Source organism: Protopterus annectens, chromosome 16.part0 (genome assembly GCF_019279795.1).
Source record: "Protopterus annectens isolate FY-2018-M chromosome 16.part0, PAN1.0, whole genome shotgun sequence".
NCBI lineage: Eukaryota > Metazoa > Chordata > Ceratodontiformes > Protopteridae > Protopterus > Protopterus annectens.
Genome location: NC_056750.1, coordinates 388,586,299 through 388,606,807, shown reverse-complemented (window position 1 = coordinate 388,606,807; position 20,509 = coordinate 388,586,299). Strand labels below are relative to the sequence as shown.

The 20,509-nt window shown below is 41.2% G+C and overlaps 1 protein-coding gene across 3 annotated transcripts in view; it reads left to right on the top strand.

The window, feature by feature from the left end:
* FPGS (folylpolyglutamate synthase) overlaps positions 1–20,308 on the top strand; it is a 1,649,361-nt gene extending 1,629,053 nt beyond the window's left edge. For 2 of the 3 annotated variants that reach the window (XM_044058278.1, XM_044058279.1), the window contains exon 15: positions 19,851–20,308. In XM_044058278.1, the coding sequence (XP_043914213.1) occupies positions 19,851–20,269 (419 nt within the window). In that variant the 3' untranslated portion in view covers positions 20,270–20,308. The remainder of the gene's footprint in view (positions 1–19,850) is intronic. The other variant, XM_044058280.1, reaches the window with a different exon arrangement.
* Positions 20,309–20,509: the final 201 nt, after the last annotated feature.

Below are 20,509 nucleotides of genomic sequence, written 5' to 3'. Positions count from 1 at the left end.
CGTCAGGCAGCCCTTCGGTCGGCCGGATTCCAAAGTCTGGGTCTGGCCTCGGCTGGTGTCGCACTTCACCCGACGTCATTGCGGCAGTTCTTCGGGTATAAAGGCATCAGCCGACGCCATTTTCCCCAGTCTTTCTTGCCGCGTGGCTCAGCAGAAGCTGTTAGTGCCGGTCGGTCAGATCCAGAGATTACTACTACCGAACTACTTGAAGACTTCTAAAAGCTGGGACTCTTTCTTGCCTCAGCCGATGTCAGAAAAAGTGAATAACTGTTTAACTTGTGGGAAACAAATACCTCATAAAGATTTCCACTCTTACTGCTTACCTTGTTTAGGCCCAGACCACAGCAGCTTGTTTAGCCTGTGCTTCTTTCAACCGACGGACGCTTAGGCGTCGGTCGGAGTTGCTGAACAGTTTTCGGCTCAGATTTACATTATGCCGTTGGATCCTCCTTCACAAGTTGCTAAGAAACGCAGAAAGGACCGACACTCGCGGTCGCGGTTTCAGCCGAAACCGCGGTTAAGCAAACCGCGAGTGTCTCGGTTTCGGCCGAAACAGAGCAAGCGGTTCTAACTTCAGCCGAATCCACCGAGGCCCCTTCTAACCTGGTTGAATCGGCCTCTGAAATCCAACCTGCTACGGTGGTTTCACAAGAGTTATCGGACACCATCCCCTTGGATGTTTCAACCCCATGCACGTGGTGCTGCTAGGCCTCCTGCAGCCATGTCCATAAAGGCCTTTGCCAGGGCTAAAGCAGCCAAAACTTCTAAGTCTGTGCCTGTTAAGCCCCCCTCTCACAGGCCCAGCTCCAGTTCCCAAATGCTTACTCTGGCAGAGGATCTCATCTCTTTAATAAGGGGATCCCAACCTCATCCAGACAGGGCCTCTCAACCTCCTCCAGAAAAGAGACCTAGAGCAGAGCCCCCTGAGCCAGTGTCCTCAGATGATTCTTCTGATGATTCAGACAATACAGACCATCCAGAGGCTCCTTTTTCTCCTTATGAAGACTCCGATGCTGAGGAATCGATTCCTTCTGCCTCTCCACCAGAGGAATTTTCCTTTGGGGAAACCTTACATGCCATGAGGGAACAATTTCAATGGCAGGGGCAAGATTTCTCAGATTCAAGGAAAAGGCTTAGGACTTTTTTGCATTTACCACAACATAGGCCTTTAGCTATACCTCCAGTTCTACCTGTTGTAGATGATGCATTTAATGATGCTTGCACGGCTCTTGATACTTTACCTCCAGCCCCTGCTAAGCCTGATAGGTTCTACAGGGTCCCGGACACACATCACCATTTTTATACAAGGCCCCTTTTGCAGATCCCGAGACTATCTCCCAGGGGCCTAAGGCAGTAGCTTCGACCTCAGTTAAAAATCCCCTCCCCTCTGAAAGGGAATCCAGGTCCTTAGAGAGATGGGGTAAAAAAGTATACACCTCTGCTACTCTCTCAGCTAGGGCATTGAACTGTCAGTTTCATATGATCCAATACCAGGAGTTTATGCTTGATCAGTTAACTAAGAAACTGTCCTCTGATGATTCTTTAGATAAGAAATATGTTCTTGAAATGGTACATAACATCCAGCAGGTTAGTAACCATTCGTTAAAATGTGGCTATGATGCACTGGAGGCTTCCTTTAGATCAGCCATGACTGGCACAGTTATCAGAAGGCATGCATGGTTGAAAGAACAGGTCTTGCCGAATCATGTTAAAGCAAAACTATTAGATGCTCCTATGGATAAGGTCAATTTATTTGGTTCTCCTGCTCAGCAGGTACTGAAGAAAATGGAAGAGAAGGCAAAATCTGTACAAACAGTGAAAGATTTCTTACAGGTTCAGCCTCCAAGGTTTAGCAGGAACTGGCCTTCCAAAAATTGGTCCTTTCCAGACTCCTCTAAAACACAGAGAGGCAGGAATAGGCGTTCAAGAGGCAGAAACCAATCCAGAGGAGGTGCCTACAGGGGACGCCAGTGGCAAGGTAACAACCAAAGAGGCACAGACACAACTACTACCACTGCAACAGGACAATCACAGTGACTTGGCTCTGGGAACAAATAGCAGCACCCTTAGGCGGAAAGTTAGCCTTATTTTCAAAAAACTGGCACTGCATCACAAGAGACAAGTGGATTTTCCAAACTATAGACCAAGGCTACAGGTTTCATTTCCATACTTTACCAGCAAAAAGAGGAATGCCAAACCTACCACCAAATCAAAAGGCAGAAGCTCTAAAACAAATAGCTCAATTAGCAAAAATGAGAGCTGTGGAAAGGGTACCATCTATGGAACAAGGAAAGGATTTTACTCCAGACTCTTCCTGGTACCAAGAAAAGAGAAAAATTGGAGGCCTATTCTCGACCTGTCCGCTTTAAACACATTCATCATTGTTCCAAAATTCAAAATGCTGACCCTACAGCAACTTCTTCCCATGCTGGGCAAGGAGTCTTGGCTGGTGACTCTAGATCTCAAGGAGGCATACCTGCACGTCCCCATACGACCAAATTGCAGAAGATACCTCAGATTTCTTGCAGGATCAGAGCATTATCAATTCTCAGCATTGCCGTTTGGCTTATCTACTGCGCCCAGAGTGTTCACGAAATGCCTGGCATCAGTAATCGCTCACTGCAGGCTTCAGGGAATCCAAATATATCCATACCTGGACGACTGCCTGATACAAGCGGACAACAGAAACAAGCTAACAGAAGACTTGCAAAGAGTCATTTACTTACTGCAAGCCCTGGGATATACAGTCAATATAAAAAAGTCAAGACTGATTCCATCCCAAAGAATAACCTTCTTAGGTGCAGAATTGGACACAACAAAACAGATGGCATTCCTTACTGCAGAAAAACAAGAACAACTTCCTCTCTACTTCTTGGCATTAACAAAGCAGAGCCAACTAACAGCAAGGAAAGTACTGCAGGCCTTGGGCTTCATGGCATCTTGCATAATCCTGGTCCCTCATGCCAGACTACATATGAGAAAGCTACAGTGGTACCTGAAGAATTTATGGTCTCAACACAGGCACAGCCTAGAAACCGAAATACCACTAATCCCTTGCCTGAAACAAGAGTTCCTATGGTGGGCTCAGGCATGTCAGTCAAACCCAGGTTTGCCCTTCCACAGCATTCAACCAAGCCAAACCATCACAACGGACGCCTCAGACCTCGGTTGGGGGGCCCACATGCTGGACAAGTGCATACAAGGCTTATGGACTCAAGAACAGCTGCACCTGCACATAAATCAAAAGGAAATGCTGGCAGTAAAACTGGCAATCCAGAATTTCAGACCATTCCTCCAAGAAGGCCAGTTGATGATAAGGACAGACAACACCACAGTCATGTGGTACATCAACAAACAAGGAGGCACTCATTCATACCCTCTATGCGGATGGCACTGGACCTATGGAATATGGCTCTGAGCTACAACATTCAGTTACAAGCAATTTTGTACGAAAAGAAAACATCCTAGCAGACATATTAAGCAGAACTACCTCGGATGCTCACGAATGGATGCTACACCGGACATCTTCAAGGCCATCACAAGGAAATGGGGACTACCACAGATAGACCTATTCGCATCCCCTCAATCACCAGCTCAAGAAATTCTGCACAAGAACGTACCACCCACTTGCTTGGAAGGTGGACTCTCTATCCTTCAGTTGGAAAAGCCTGACAGCATATGCATTCCCACCTCTTCCTTTGATGCACAAGGTGCTATTGAAAATCAAAGAGGAACGTCAAGGATCATTCTGATAGCTCCAGACTGGCCAAGACAACATTGGTACCCATTACTGAGGAGCATGTTTCGGGACAAATGTGGACACTACCGGATCCCATTGCTGTTAACTCAGGCGGCTACAACACCCTGCATCCAAACCTGAAAACTCTGCAGCTGACTGCATGGAACATTACATAAGAACAACTAACCCAGATTTATCCCAAAGGGTTAAAGACATCATCCTTGAGGCTCGCAGACCTTCAACAAGAAGGAACTATGCAGGAAAATGGAAAAGATTTCTCATTTGGAGTACTGAAAGGAAAAGATGTGTCAAAGGTAGACATAGCCAACATCCTGGAGTATTTGGCAGAGCTTTTCCATACAGGCCTGTCCTATTCCTCCATCAAGATACATGCATCAGCTATTTCTGCAGAATACAGCTTGATCCCCTGTCTTCTCTCTACTCGGGCAGTTTCTGAGAGGAATTAAAAATGTAAAACCTCCTAGGAAACCACCATTGCCAGCATGGGACTTGAATTTTGTGCTAGAAAATTGACACTCCCCTTCGAACCAGCAGCAACAGCAGAACTTCAACACCTATCCTGGAAAACTGCTTTCCTGCTGGCAATTACCTCAGCAAGAAGGGTTTCTGAGCTACAGGCTTTAATGGCAGTACAACCCTTCCTAATCTTCCATCAAGACAGAGTGTCCATGAGAACAAATCCTACATTTATGCCTAAGGTGGTATCCAGAGTATCTTTAAACCAGGCTATCCACCTACCTACATTCTTCCCCAATCCACAGAACAGGGGGGAAAGACTGCTGCATACTTTGGATGTACATAGACAGTTACGCTACTACCTGGACAGAACCAAGGGCAATAGAAAAACTGACCAGCTTTTGGTAGCATATGCAACAGGAAGGGAAGGAAAAGCAATTTCAAAACAGACAATCTCCAAGTGGATAGGAAATTGCATCAGATTCTGCTACTCCTACCATGGAAAGCAAACTCCACATAACATAAGGCCTCATTCTACAAGGGCTACAGCCACTACCACAGCTTTCTTAAGAGGAGTGGCTACCAAGGACATTATAGAGGCTGCTACTTGGACCTCCGTGCATACATTTGCCAAGCATTATAACTTACCTTTATACTCTAGATCCCGAGCAGGGTTTGCCACTGCTGTTTTGCAAGGGATCCTAACTACACCATAATTTCTTCTTTTCCTCCTCCCCTAGTTTAGCCATGGTATTCTACCCATTTGTAAAGACTGCAGATGCATCATTGAAGGACATAGTACAGTTTTGTACCTACCATAAATGTAGATGTCCGAGAGGAATGCATCTGCAGTCAGGATTACCCACCCTCCTTCCCCTCTGAGGTACTCCTAGGGTATTTGCCAATCTACAGCTAGCTTGGGGGGGATCTATTATGGTGTATTTGTTTGTATATATGTACATACATGCTTATTTTATGTGTTTGCTCTCTACTATTTGGAAACTTTGGCATTTATCCAAATTTAGCCATCCAAGAGGGCACCTGGCATCTGGGGCAAGAAACACTGAGGAAAATGGCGTCTGCTGATGCCTTTATACCCAAAGAACTGCCGCAATGACGTTGGGTGAAGTGCGACACCAGCCGAGGCCAGACCCAGACTTTGGAATCCGGCCGACCGAAGGGCTGCCTGACGACAGGACAACCCATTTGGAAAGACTGCAGATGCATTCCTCTCGGACATCTACATTTATGGTAGGTACAAAACTGTACTTTGTGTACCTACCATAAATGTAGATGTTCGAGTGTATTCACTGTTGCAGTCCAGGTTACCCTCCCACTGTCCCCCTTTCTTTTGCTGAGGTTTATCTGTACTTCTCTATTCTGTACAACCTATGTGGTGTATTTGCTGGTAGATGAAGGAAATGTGTCTTTTTTGCATATATGTTTATTGACATAATATATTTAGCATACCCTTTTGGGGGCACCTGACATCTGGGGCAAGAAAAACTGAAGAAAATGGCGTCGGCTGCATCTTTTATACCCCTGGCACACTGATGTCAGGGATGAGGCGACAGCAACCGACGCCAGACCAGGACTTTGGAATTCAGGCTGACTACGGGTAGCCTGCCAGCAGGATAACCCAAGAGTAATGACTGCAACAGTGAATACACTCGAACATCTACATTTATGGTAGGTACACAACTGTACTTCAGTGTTTAAAGGTGGGAAGGTGGAAGTAAGTTTAGTAATAGTGTCTATGAAATAAGAGGCTAATTCTGGAGAGGTTATTTCAGGGTTTGGGGATGGATTGTTTTTAGTTCCTGGATGGAGTAGGGAGTTGATTGCCCCCCAGAATATCTTGGGGTTATGATTATGTTGGTTTTGTAGAGTTTGGAAGTTTTCTTTTTTATTTTTGGTTACTAACCATTTGGCCTGGTTGCGAAGTTTTGTGAAGTGCGAGGTTGGAGGCAGTCTTGTTCTTTTGCCAGGTTTTCCAGTTTTTGTCTCTAGAGGACATAATTTGCTTAGTGGACTTAGCCATGTAGCATGATTACTCTTGACTCTTGTAACCATAGAGTGGCAAGAGTACTAAGGATCATAAGAAATGTTGAGTTGAAGGTTTCTACAGCTTCATTAAGAGGGAGAGATTTTAATGGAGTCCAGTTAGTGTTGTGCAATATGTCATTAAAGGTGGTAGCGGAGAAGTGGGATAGATCTCAAGTACATCTATATTGGTGTTTAGTGTCAAGGGCTTCCATGTTGTGAATGCTGGTGAGTAGTCACTTATACTATCTGAGAGTGTACCGGAGGTAGGGAAGTTTTTAGGGTCAGAGACTATGATCCAATCCAGAATTGAACCTTTGCTATTTCCTTTATCAGGCCTAGTAATATCAGTGATAAGCTGAGTATAGGTATGAAGATTGATGCCTATGGAGGGGTTACTATTGGAGATTTCTAACCAGTTAATGTTGACATCGCATAAGATGATTGTTTCATTTTTTTATATTGTTTGAGGACCAGATAAGGATATCCTCAAAAATTGGAATATTGTTGCCTGGGGGAATATATATGACTGTAATGCAGAAGTTTTTTTGGTTGTAGTTTTAGGAGGGAAATTAGTAGCTCTGCAGTGGAGAAGGTAGGAATAGGCTTGGAGTAAGGAATCACTGTGAAGGTGCTAGGATATAATAGGGCACTGCCTCCTCCTTTTTTACTGTGTCTATCTGTTCTTTGACAGGAATAGTTTGGGGGAAGAAATTCTGTATCCTTTATATCTAGTTTTAGCCAGGTCTCGGTAATGGCTGTGAAGTCTGATTTATAGTGACTTAGCCATGCATGTAGATGGGGGATTTTGTTTCTTATGCTTTGAGTATTGATGGTGGTGAAATATAGAGATTTTTTGAGGTTAGGGGCTTGTTGAGATGTTTGAGAAGGGCCAGGGTTAGGGTGAATATCACCACTCTGACGTAGGCTAGGATTGAATGGTTGAGATGTTGGATGGAGAATCTTTTTAAGGTCACATGAATTAGTTTGAATTGGGTTAACAGGAAGAGTATTTTGTACAGAGAGGATTTTCAGTTTTGTTTTTAAAATTGAGTCAGTGGCATACAGACTAGACCAGATTGCAGAGTAGCTGGAGAGGGTGGTAAAGTATGTAGATGTTGATAATGTGGGTTTGTGGGGTATACAAGCTAAATGAGGAGAAGAGAGGATCAGGAGGAGGGAGAAGGAAATGGTAAGTATTAGGAGAACAATTTTGTACATGCTGGACATGGTGTAGGGAGCAGAATATAATAGGTGAGTATATTGGGTGAGGTTAGTAGGTTTAGTAGAATTGGTGTGAGAAATCCAGAAAGGGCAGTAGTATAGAGGTGATAATATTTAGATAAGGGTAAGGTGGTTGGAGTAAAGTTAGGTAAATGAGGTAAAATAGAGCGTGAAGAGATGTGGGTATAAGAGATGGGATTAAATGTATTGAATATATAGAGGGAAGGAGGTGCTAATTCTTTGGAAAGCTAAGAAAAGAAAAAAGGGTTGAGCTGATTGGTAATAGGATGAGTGTAAGTGATTGCATGGGTGTGGTTTGGAAGGAGGAAGGTGGGAGGGGTAAGGATAGGTATAAATGTAATTGTACTGGGTGTGGGTGGTAATGGGGGTAGGGTATGGGAGCGGAATGAGCTCTAGCAGAGCGAGGGCAAACGAAGTGGGTCCCGCCCAGCTGAGAGAGGCAAGAATGCTAGAAATAGTCAGGAACACCACTTGGCTTGTTCTGGTAAGGCAACTGATTATCATACAATAGCAGGAGAAGCTACTCATAAATTGGGGGGTAAGTAAATTACTTAAACAGTCATAAAATCACACACCCGCATGAGCAGGGCTGTTATCAGCATACAAGAGTGAGAAATGAAACTTTGTATATATTATGTCGCTTCTGAACACTTTGTATCAGTTTTCCCTGTTTACTTTAACTTCATTTGTGTTACATGAATTCACTCAGTATTTGTAATGGAATACTGCTATCTAGTGGCTGTATTAGGAAGACATCTACACTGACCTAAATGGGAAAAACAATAATAGCCTTATCGTAGGGAATGGTCCAAGTGAGTGTACAAGCCAGGGTTATACATAAAGTATTCATGCAGATGTACTCAGAGAGAACTGTAGGTTATCATCTACACTTTGATGCCTAGAGATATGTCTTATTTTCTGGGTTGGAGGGAAGGTATCCTCAAAACGCGGGCCTTGGACACTGGGTTTCAGTACTGAGAGCAGGGCAAGCCCGTATTATTCTCACTAGAAACTGAGCTGTAAAAAAAAGTGTGTGTGTTTAAATACTTGGATTGCACATTAAGAGAAGAAAGGAGCTTGGACTACAGCAGACAAGTGTAGGGAACAGAGTACTTTACAGGACTGAAGAGATTCAGAATAGGCGAGCAAAAGAAGAGTACACAAGTAATAAGGGAAAAGAAAAAAAATAGAAGAGTGAGAAACAGCAAATAGACTAGTGGAAAGGAAGGGAGGGATAATGGAGTTCATGGACATGGGCAAAGCGGCATACGTGCCAATCCATAGCAGAATCGGTAACTGCCACTGGCAATATAATGGTAGTATAGTGTTTGTAAGTCAGAGAACAGTCACAGGGCTCCCGAGGGAAATTAATTAGGGAATAACTTGTACTTGGATCAGCTTAACACAGAAGTAATATAGTTATGCAAACTGTATATTCAGTACAGCAACAGAAACCAGGGTATGTTAGACATGTGAAAAGAAAAAAAATGCCTAAGCTAAAAACACACTTTGTATCAGTTTTCCCAGTTTACTTTAACTTCATTTGGATTACGTGAACTCACTCAGTATTTGTAATAGAATACTGCCATCTAGTGGCTACATCTAGCCTGATCTAAATGGGAAAAATAATAATCGTAGTATATTTAACTTATCGTAACTTTACCCGCGGTGGTGGTGCTGCAGTAGCGTTGTCACCTCACAGTAAGACGCTGTCCGGTTCGATTCTCAGCTAGAGCATCTTCTGCGTGGAGACATGCGTAAATGGGTGTACCTTCGTTGAAGGTTGTGCGTCAGGGTTGGTAGCTCGGCATGTAAAAATCAACTACCAATCATTAGCAGACCGGAGGTCTGCTGTGGCGACCCCTAACTGGGAAAAGCCGAAAGACTCAATAACAACAACTTAACTTATCGTAACTTTGCTGTGGTGGTTGTGCAGCAGTAGCGTTGTCGCCTCACAGCAAGAGGTTCTCCCGTTCAATTCTTGGCTGGAGCGCCTTCTTTGTGGAGTCTGCATGTCCTCCCCGTGGTCGAGTGGCGTTCGAAAGACATGCGTAAATGGGCGTGTCTTCATTGAAGGTTGGGCGTCGAGCTGGCACCTCGGCACTGTAAAAATCTGCTGCCAATCATTAGCGGACTGGAGTTCTGCTTTGGTGACCCCTAACTGGGAAAAGCAGAAAGAAGAACAATTTAACTTATCGTAACTTATTGTGGTATAATTCAATACAGCAACAGAAACCAGAGTATGCTTCACACATGAAAAGAAAAAAAATGCTTAAGCTAAAAACATATATACAGATAAGCTTCAGGCTTGCAAGGAATATGCCTAAAACAATATATGTAATACAGCAACAGAAACCAGGATATGCTTAACACTGGAAAAGAAGAAGAATGACTAAGCTAAAAACATATATGTGGATAAGTTTCAGACTTGCAAGAAAAGAATGCCTAGACTAAAAAACATACATACAGTACAGCAGCAGAAACACGTGATAAACTTCAGAATTGCAAAGAAAAGACCGCTTTCCACATGATAACACAAGGATTTAAGCAGCATGGTATCAAATGTACATGTAGCACAACACAAAATACCCTGCAGATACCAGTAACATTATACTGTTATGCTATAACCATATTAAATTACATAAAAGATAAGAAACTTATTTGCAAGTACACAACACAGGGACCGAACTATTATAGCACTGTTACAAGAGTGGGAGTTGAGTGGATTGTAGGTTAGTCAAGGTTGGGGCAATGTAAAGTAGTGTAAGAGGAGAAGAGATTGATAAATTACTTTTTCAAGTATTAACCGAGGGGTATTGTTTGATTCTGTAGAGTGTACCTACCTTTTGGTATTTTTTTTTAACTGCTTGTTTTGTGTGTTGATCAAATTTTAGGCTTTCGTCAATAGTGAGTCCTAGAAACTTAATTTAACTTAATAGTTGTATGTTGTTAGAGGAAGTGATTTTGAAATTATTTTTGTAGTCACCCATATGCTTTGGGATAAATAGGATTAGTTTTGTTTCTTTTAGAATTGAGGAGCAGCTGTGTTTCAGACAGGCAGGCCTCTAAGGTGGAGAAAGACTCTTGGGTGAGTTGTTTTGATTTATATTAACCTTTAGCAGAAGAGATGATCGTGGAGTCATCTGTGTGATAGTGCCTTGTTTAGAAGTTAGTTGATAATTAATGAATGCATTGAACAACAGGGGCCTAAATGGATTCTTAAAGGAAACCCACTCTTATGGGAAGGAAAGAGGAGATGTCATTTTGCCATTTTACTGCCTGTTGTCTAGTTCAGAGGTAGATGAAGAATAAAGATAGCAATGGTTCATGTATTCCTAGGCATGATATTTTTTAAATCTGTTTATGGTAGGATACCATGTTGAAGGCTTTGGATAAATTTAGGAAAAGTGCTGAGGCCAAGTTTCCAGTGTTTCACTGTTGTTTAACAGATGTTATAAAACTGAGGGGAAGCTATAAATGTATAATGAATAGGACAGAACCAGTGCTGCATAGGGGAGTAGAGGCAGTTGTTAGTGAGAAAGTTGATAAGTTGAGACTGGTTACACTACTACAGAATTTTTGAGAGTGGCAATAGTATGGCTGTGGGCCTGAAGTTTGAAGGCCCATTTGAGTTTCCATCTTTATGGAGAAGAAGAATATAGCCCTTTTTCCATAGGGTTGGGACATAACATTTGGTGAAGGAGTGGTTGATTAGAATAAAGATAGGAACGACTAGGGCATCAGTATCAATTTAAGTACTGAGATGGTATGTTATCAGGAGCAAGGGTGATAGGTTTTAAGGGTCACAATAGTTTTTCTGATGATAGAAATTGAGACCAGTTTGAGTGCAGGTGTTTTGGGGGCTAAAAAGGGAGGAGAAGAACCTGTCTGTGCTGTGAGGGTTTAATAAGATATGTTTCTATTTGGATAATGTGGGTATTGAATTCACTGGCCATGCTGTCCATTTGAAGAAGTGAAGAAAATGTAGGTTTTGTTTGTGTACTGGGTTTTGACAGCTGATTGACTGTAATCCAAAATGCTTTCAAATTGTTATAATTTAATTTGCTGCCTGTATATAAATATAGTAGCATTATTTTATCGGTTTTGATTTGATTTTTAGAATATCTTATGGGATGTATATTGTATTAATAGGCAGCTATGGTTTTAACTTGCTTCCATTTTTTTCTATGTCTATCTCTCTCTCTCTCTCTTTTACTCTCTCTCATGAGCAGTTTAGTATTTATTTGACAGCCAGGGTTCTGGATTTGATTTAGTTCTTTTGGTTCTTGGGCTCGTTCATGTAGTATGTTAAGGAAAACTGAGATGAACCATCAAGTGTAAGGGTTTCAAGAGGCCTCAAGTTGTCTGATGTTAGTGCTTAGATGAACTGGTACTTAGTAAAGGATGAGAGGTTATGAGCAAAGTTGTGCAGATGCTGTTTTGTGTTAGGTTTATGATGCCTTATTCCGAAGTTGGATAGATGAATAACTTAAGGTATTGGGTAAGGCACCTATTGAAAGAGGATCTAATTTAAGGTGTAGAGGCACTACCAGTATTTTTGTTCAGTTGAAATAAACTGAGTAAAACCATACAGATTAATGACATTAGATGGACTGTTGCTGTCAGTAGTTTCTGAATCAGTATTCAAATCTTCTGGAATTATTCTCTCGAGTGAGATGTTGCTTGATGCTCAAGAAAGAAATTCTTCAGCATTAGCAGTGTTACTTCCAGGAGAAATAAGCTGCTATAATGGAAAGGCTTTTGTGAACGTTAAATGTTCATCATATTGATTACTGTAGCTATAACAGCCAGACAGTTTTCAAAACTTCAGGCCACCTTCCTAATGCCCAGACCATCAGTCAGCTTGAGCTGAGCTGACAGACAGTTTTGGGCACAAAGTCCTTCAAAGCTTTCCTGCCATTGAAGAAAGCACTCTTCTGCTGGCTTTAGAGGATCTGTGGTCATCTTGTGCTTTTCCTTTGCTGGGCAGATAAATACCCTTTTAGGGAGGAATGTTTATTTTATTGTACTCTCCTGTTTAGAAAATTTATTTATAAGCTAGGAGTTTGTGTTTTAATAGTATTTCATGAGGCTTATCTGTACTTTTAAAATGTACATTTTCTTGTCTGTAAGTTCAAAGAATTTGTTTATTTTACTTTTGAAGGCTGACAAAGTGTACTAAAGTGCTTTTTACTCTGTATTTGAGTGAAACAAATGATTTTTAAAGGCTTTAAATTTTGATACTTCATTTTCGGTTTGATCATGGAATAAACTGCTGTTCCCACACTCAGTCTTCCTTTCAGCCATGAAATGAAATAATTAAGCAAACAGCCTTTGCCACCACAGCATGCTCGAAATTTGCCTCAACTGCAGGTGGATGACTGCAATGGCCTTAGCTTTTTCCTCAGACTACTCATCTTTTACCATGGATACCTCTTGTAGCACCTTCAGGCGACTATGGACTGGGGATTAGCCATGTCATCTATTACTGTTGGGGTCCCCTCAGTGGTCAAGAGAAAGTCACTGTTGTCAGTCCTGGGAGATAGAACAGGGAAGGCTTTCCTGTGTGGTCAGAACGTTTTCCTCACTCCTTGGGGAAGGTGCTGCTGCTATAAATAACATTATTGACCCAATTTTTCATTTCAGAAAGAAACAGAAAGCCAAACATGTCTGTACTTCTCAAATTTCCTTAGACAGGAGTAGTTTACTGGGTCTGGCTCATGGTTTAATTCAGGGTAGTAGCTGCTTCCTTCTTCCTTCCCTCTTGTTTTTTTGGTTTGCTGTGAATCCTTATTTTTTGTTTTTCCTAGTGTTGTCCTTTCAGGGCTTGGTCTGTCTCAGATTTTAGCTGAACAGGACAAAACAGATTAAGGTCAGACCAGGTATCTGTGTCATTTGCAAAAGACAGATAGGTGCAAACCATGTGAATAAGCAGATGATATAAAAATGGCTAGCATTGTATTTGTTTTTGTTATTCCTTTCATGGCAAAGCTTGTTCCCAGCCATGTTGAATCCATTGTTAAATAGTGCCACTAGAGTCACCATGGCCTTCTTCATGGGTGCCAATGCTCAGACCATTTTGGAAGTAGCTACTTGGTCATCATCCAAGCCTTCTCTAAACAGTACAACCTAGGCTGTGCTCTGAGAGCCTGGGCATAGTTTGCCATGGCCATCCTTCGAGGTCTGCTCTCTTCGCTATCTCCTCTGGGCCAGCCACCCACTGGATTTGAGCTCTGGGAATATTCTCCGGAGCCGTTGTTGCAACAGTGAAAAATTTAATGAATTTAGTACATTTGTGTTAGGAACTTAGCATAATTGTAGCTGTTGGAGTATATTCACTGTTGCAGTTCTCATTCCCCACCCACTGTCCCCTTTCTCACTCTTCATTTGGATATTCTACAGTTGGGATCGGTACCCTAGTCACCTTGTATCCCACTTTCTCTCTGTGCCCTTTTCCAGGCGCCTCTTCTTTCTGACACCTGGAGAGGCACATTTAGGATTGTTGTTTGGTCACTTCTTTCCCAGGTCTACTTGTGCTGTGGAAATTTGGCATACGCTTCCTGTTTCTGACAGCAAAAAACTCTGCCCCTTCCCTCCCCATTGTAATAATTGTAGTGATGTCTGAGTGGGAAGGACTTGGCTGAATTCAGAAGAGTGAAAATAGAGATGTGGAAGTCATGCTGATGTTCAGGCCGTCTCTAAGCAAGAATCCCAAATGATATGACTACAGCACTGAATGTACTTGAATATCTACATTTATGGTAACTTCCTAACACAGCTGTACTTTCTTACTACTTGTGTTATGCTCTAAATCTAGTCACTTTTCATCCAACATTTCAGTCTTTGCTGCCGAGCTTGGCATACATCCCATTAACATTTTGTTCTTATCCTGGTGCCACTATGACATTCAAATGCTCTGAGGAGGAATCATCCACTTCAGTGTTCTTACATGTTTCTAAATAAAGTTAATTTTCCCCTTCTTTTATTTCCATTAATATTAATTCTAGCAATGTTCTTGGAGCATCCTGCTTAGTTGGGTTTGGGTCTGTTGGGGCAACACCAGTAATATCCAGCTCAACATGACTTTTCTTTGGATGATTGTTACCATTGTTCTGCATTCTTGTAGCCGATCTATCTTTTAACTTCTTTGACGTTTTGAAACATGTAAACAGTATAACAATGGATTAATATGGTACTCAAAGAACTGTTAATTATTGTAAAAGTGCTTACTGATCACAACACCATAACTGAAGTCCAGTAGCTAAAGTTAATAGTTTGACAAGAGGTTGTGCAGAACACTGGGATTCAGTGTGCTATTGGTATCCAATGCCATACTTTTGAATGCTGCCTACAGCATCACATGGCAGGCAGTAGGTGATTACTTTTTTAATTATCAAGAAAATAATACTGCATTTCTTCCACGCAATCATAAAATGTAAAGCACTAATGTTTCAGCTCCTGTAAAATTAGTATATTTGCAAGAATTTTTGATATTACTTGTAAAAGCAGTGTAATTGATTTTCCTTTACAAAGAACCAATGCTAAAATGTTCACTTGTTTGATAGTTTTATGAAACCAATGTATTTTTTTCAAGAGCAAAAATCAAGTTATAATACAGTATGTTGCTTCCCTTTAATTGTAGACTGCAAAGCAAGAATATTTCCGGCAAATAAAATTAGACGACTTTGCTAGCTTTCCTAAAAGCATGTGTGAAATGGATTTAATTGATTTGTCAGGAGCAGTAATCTGCATAATGCTTTAGCATATTCATCATTTCCGTTTTGAGTAGTTTGTTGCTTGTCAGTACTTCCAGTACTACTTGTGAACAGTGTAATATTTTCATTAACAAGAACAAACGTTTTGTTTGTTAATTCCCAAAATGTATGCTACATCCTTAAAATTGTAAACTGCAAAGCAAGAATGTTTAAGCTCAGCCCAGGTAAATATTTGATAGCACTTGCCAAGCATGTGTCTTTTGTAGATTTGAAACTAATTCCAGTCCCAGTTCCAGAAGAGAGCGTCTTCAACAGTCTGTGCAAGTACAGGTCACCTACTGGTATTTGGTATCAGCAAGCAATGCCTTGCCCAACTCTCCCTCTGAGGAAGATGAGAGGGGGCTGTCTGTCCCTCCCCATGCCCATACAGGAATCTGTTACACAGGAGGGGGGATTCTGTTAATGTCCAGATGATACAAAAATCCTTTCAGTGCATGGTCATCCTCATAAACCCTACCCACTCCAGGCAAACATAGTTGAGCAATTCCTGTCAGAGGAAAGGGGGATTCTATTAATGTCCAGATGATACAAAATTCCTTTCACTGCATGGTCATCCTCATAAATACTACCTACTCCAGGCAAACATCAGAGTTGAACTGCAAGAAGGGAAGTCCTTTGTCTCCTTCAAAAATGAGCCTTCCATCAGGTCCCATCACACCAAGAAGTGTTAGGATTTTACTGATTTTATTACAGATTCTGTTCAGTGTCAGAAAGACCAAAAATCTCAAGCCAGTACTAGAGCAAGTAGACGTAAACAGCTTCATCCCCAGATAAACTTTCCATGTGTTCACTGTGCATTCAGTTCTTCCCTGCTTATTCGAAGGAGATTGGAAGTGCTCTTTTCAGCTGCCAAGATGTCTACCTTGCCATCAAAATCACCAAGGTGTCTAGGAGTTTTCTTCAGTTCTGGTTAGCAGCCAGTCATCATTTCTAAACTCTCTTATTTGATCTCCTCTCAGACCCCAAATTGTTTACCTAAGTAGATAACATTTGTGGAAGCCCTCCAGAAACTTCCAGGAGCCAAATTCTTCCCATACCTAGACCGCCTGGCTTTTAGCTTTGCCATTGATTCACGCCCTGGTCTCTGTGGAAGTTTCCAGTCTAATTTCGCACAGTAGGTGTTACGGTGAACTTGCATGATCACAGCGGAGTTCCTTATTTCTCACATTCATTTTCTTTGACTTGTATTCCTTAGCTTGCTGAGCTTATCTTCCAGTGCTCAGGATACAGTCCTCTCAGGCCGTGGTTTTAGATTCCCAGATGTTTTCTGCCTATCTCTTCTTCAAGGCATTAGGTCTTGTTGGCAGCTGCAGTACTACTGTTATCCTATGCCCACACACCACATGCTGATGTTAAATGGACATGAAGTCCAATTTTATTTCAGATTTCTAATGCAGTGCATGTCTTCAAAGTACAGCACTGATGGTGGATGCATTTTTTCTAGTTTATCCAAGCGAAAACCCTTATAATTAGCTAATTAATGTATGATAATATAAATTTGTATATAATGTAATCTGTATTAGTAGTCAGTGGTCTCCACAGATGTGTCAGCCCTAATGTGGGTGTAACCTCTTCCAAGGCAGCAAGGCACATCTTTATCTTGGAGATGAAGATGCTCCATCTGCTGTCCCAAGTCTTCCATGACTCCCTCCCCAAAGGTGTGATGGTCATCCACTCAAGTAACATGGCAGTAATTTACTACATTAAAGAAGAATAGCAGAGAACCTGATATATCCATTTTGTGAAGACGCACACATGTATGGAAATAGGTTGTCCTCGGACTATTTTGCTGTACCTACCCTTATTTCAAGGGAGATCAGTTCAGTAATGGTAAAGCTCATACAGCTAACTGCTGATCCCTCTCATGTGGTCCTCTGGTCCCTCAACATCTCAAAATATGTCCCTGTGATGGGGCAACCTTGCTGTCACCTTTTTGCTTTTCCTACCAAAATGAAATACCGCAGCCACAACTTCCTCATCTCCCTATCCTAAGGCCAACATGGGGATGCTGTTGTCTGGAAGTCACCCCTTTGGCTCCTGCACTTTTCCTATTTCCACTGAAGAAGTTCATTAAGAAAGCCAAACGGAAGTTCAACTTCATTAGCATAGCTTTGTATTGGCTTTCACGGTATTGTTCCCCTTTCTTTGGCTTCTCCATCTTGAGAAGTACTTTTTATTTTGCCCATTGAGGACAATCCAGACTCACCCACTGGGCAGATCCCACTTTTGATATACACTAATTTTTTAGTCAAGGGGCTTCTACAATTTCAGAAGTAGTGCTCTTCCTTCTCTTCCTGGGCAGTTTAGATTATTTCTTCTGCACAGAAAGATTATTCTGACAGGACTTGTGGACATGTAGACTTGTTTTTGTGTCTGGGCCATAGTCAGATGGGTAGACAATTTCTCAACCCCATTCCATACATTCTTGCTTAGCTTGCTCAGTGTTTTGATTCTAGACTGTGCTATTACTCCATCAGTGTAAGTTTAGCTGCTTCATCAGACTTTCTTGACTGTCGCAATTCTTTTCATTACTGCACTTTGAATGTCTGTAAGATTTCTCGTGGGTACACTTGCTGAGATTGCATTAAAAAAAACTGGTACCACCATAGAATTTGTATTCCGTGTTGGGATGGGTGACCTTGTCCATGTTTGAACTTGCTGTTTCTATATATTTTTGAAACACCTTTTTTAGAAGACATTTTTCCTAGTTGCTGTTCTGCCAAAATTATTTGTGGACTGCAGGTATTGTCAGTTCTTCTAAAGCATTTGCTACATCTATAGCTTTCTTTAGAAATGCAGCTCTTAAGATATGCATATAGCAGTTGCTTGGTTTGTCTCAACACCTGGCAGTACACTTCAAGCTGTATGTAGTATTCAAGTCCTGGTTGTCATTTGGAGGTACCTTTAAGATCTGTACTGCGCTGTAGGATTCGCTTGGAACTCTGTCCTTTTTATGGAGGATGGACCAAGTGCACAAGTTATATACTTAAAAGTAGATCTAGAAGAGCAGAACTATCCTCCATAACATACTCCCACCCTTCACCCACTTCTGACACCATGAGTTCCAATCTTAGTTTCTAATTGTTGTTTGTCTGAGGTGTTCACCCCAGTTTTGGAGAGTGTAGAAACTGTAATGCATTATGAGGTAAGGAGAGGGTTTTTAATAGCCTAGCAAAAGTTTTACCTACTGAGCAACATTAATACTTTGTGGTAGTCCAGCTGTTAGGTAGGATGGACCTTCTCTTCCAGATCTATCTTGATTGTAAGTAGATAACTTCTGTTATCAGTTTATTTGTTAGGGCTGCTGAAAGTATTTGTGAAAGCACTGTACTTCTTTTGCTCTGAAATGAAATGCTGTTATGTTGCTTCCATGTGGTCGTTTCTGACCACTTGGAAGCAGTCTGCAATGTCCCAATATAATTTTGCTGCAAGCCACACAGCACTCGCCATTGACATGTAATGTTAATGTAGTGATTTTTCATCCTCTTTATAATAGTGTTTCTTACATTGGCACCTTTTTCTGCTAGCCAGTAGATGTCTTTCAGAGTGTAAATAAGCTGCATCCATGCTTTTTGATTTAGGACCATTGCTGTTGTGCTCCTATAATGCATTGTCCACTCCTGTTAATTCACAGCTGCAGCCGTACCTTCCAGAATGCAGGGAATTCAATATTTTATGTCCCAGTTACCATTAAAATTTATATGGGGCTTTGCGGCCAAGAACTGTAGTTAAATTACAGAATTAATTCTAAAGGACAGTTAATGTACTGCTCTTTACTAGTAAATGTCTTTAAGACTGTTGTGATTATTAACTGCTGTAATGCAGTAACCAACTTTGCAGTGAAAGAAACAATGATAATGCAAGTAATTGTATAATTCAGATTTGCATAAGCAACTGTTATGCCTTCAGGCATTGTCTTGCTGGTGAAAAAAGCTAAATTTCTTAAGAAGCTAGATTTTGTACATAAAAAGTAGTATGCATATTGTACTGTACAGAGTCAAGACCAAACAGAACTGCCCACTGTTGATACCTTAGATATTAATATGGGTTGCATCCTGCTATGGATGAAAGAATTGCAAGCATACACATTTTTCTATTTGAAAAGTTGTTAATGTCTTTATGAATTTCTCACCCTTACCTTTGTTTTCTGTCACTCTTCCCTGGGATTGAAAATGCCACATTTCTATAATGCTTTTGTTTATTTTTCTTTTAGTTTTTAGGGTGTTTAAATGGACTGGTGTGTGAAAGATATTTTTTTTTAACTTTTAATGTTTTTTTTAGGTCGAAGAATTACAAGCTCTTAAGTTATCCCCAAAGTGTAGCAATATTATTACTTTGGTTAATTAATTTTACTGATTAAATGCATGTATACTGCAGTAAATGTACTGAATGGATAAAAGAGGTTTTAGGTTTGAACTGCACCATAGGCAGTTTGCATCACAGATGACACTTGACCTTACTTTTTAAGAGCAGGGTTTCAGTTTTGAATTTGACTTTGGGGGGGGGGTAATTACTTGTATCTTAAATAATGAAATAAGGTTGTCATTTTTATTTATTTTACTGTCTTCTAGACCAGCAGAATTACAATGTGACACTGGAGAACATATTGACTCGTTGTATTGAGAACCAAAAGATATGGAATAAGTTAATGGACGAGCGACCTGGTCATGATGTCTGGACAAGTTCTTCATTGAATTTTGAAGAAACGGACAGCTTGGGTAATAAACTTCTACTCATGCCAGGGGCTGAGAGGAAAATAGATTCCAGCAGCTTGGTGTTCCCATGCATCAGTAGTGCCTTGCAGTGGATTACACAGGGACGAGATCCAGGCCTTCTGGAATCAAGAGGGAAGATTCTTCAGTTGCAAACTGTTGGTAGCAACCATGCTATTTTTCTTCAAGAGGCTGTGACTATTCAGGTCCTTGTCACAGGAAGTCTCCACCTGGTGGGAGGAGTGCTAAAACTTGTTGATCAGTCATTGTCACTGTAGACTGAAAAATAAAAGTGGTACATATTGGTCATTTTTAAAGGAAGGTTTTTTTTGTAGCATTTCAATAATTGTGCCTTCTGTACTTTGAGATCTGGGAATGGATAATCACCTTTAATTCCCTTTAATAATCTTAGTAGGATTCAGCAGGACCTATCACTTTTCAGAAGGCTGATATGAAGATAAGCAGTCAGCAATGTACACAACTACATTTGCCATTTTTCTTTACTTCAACATTTTTCC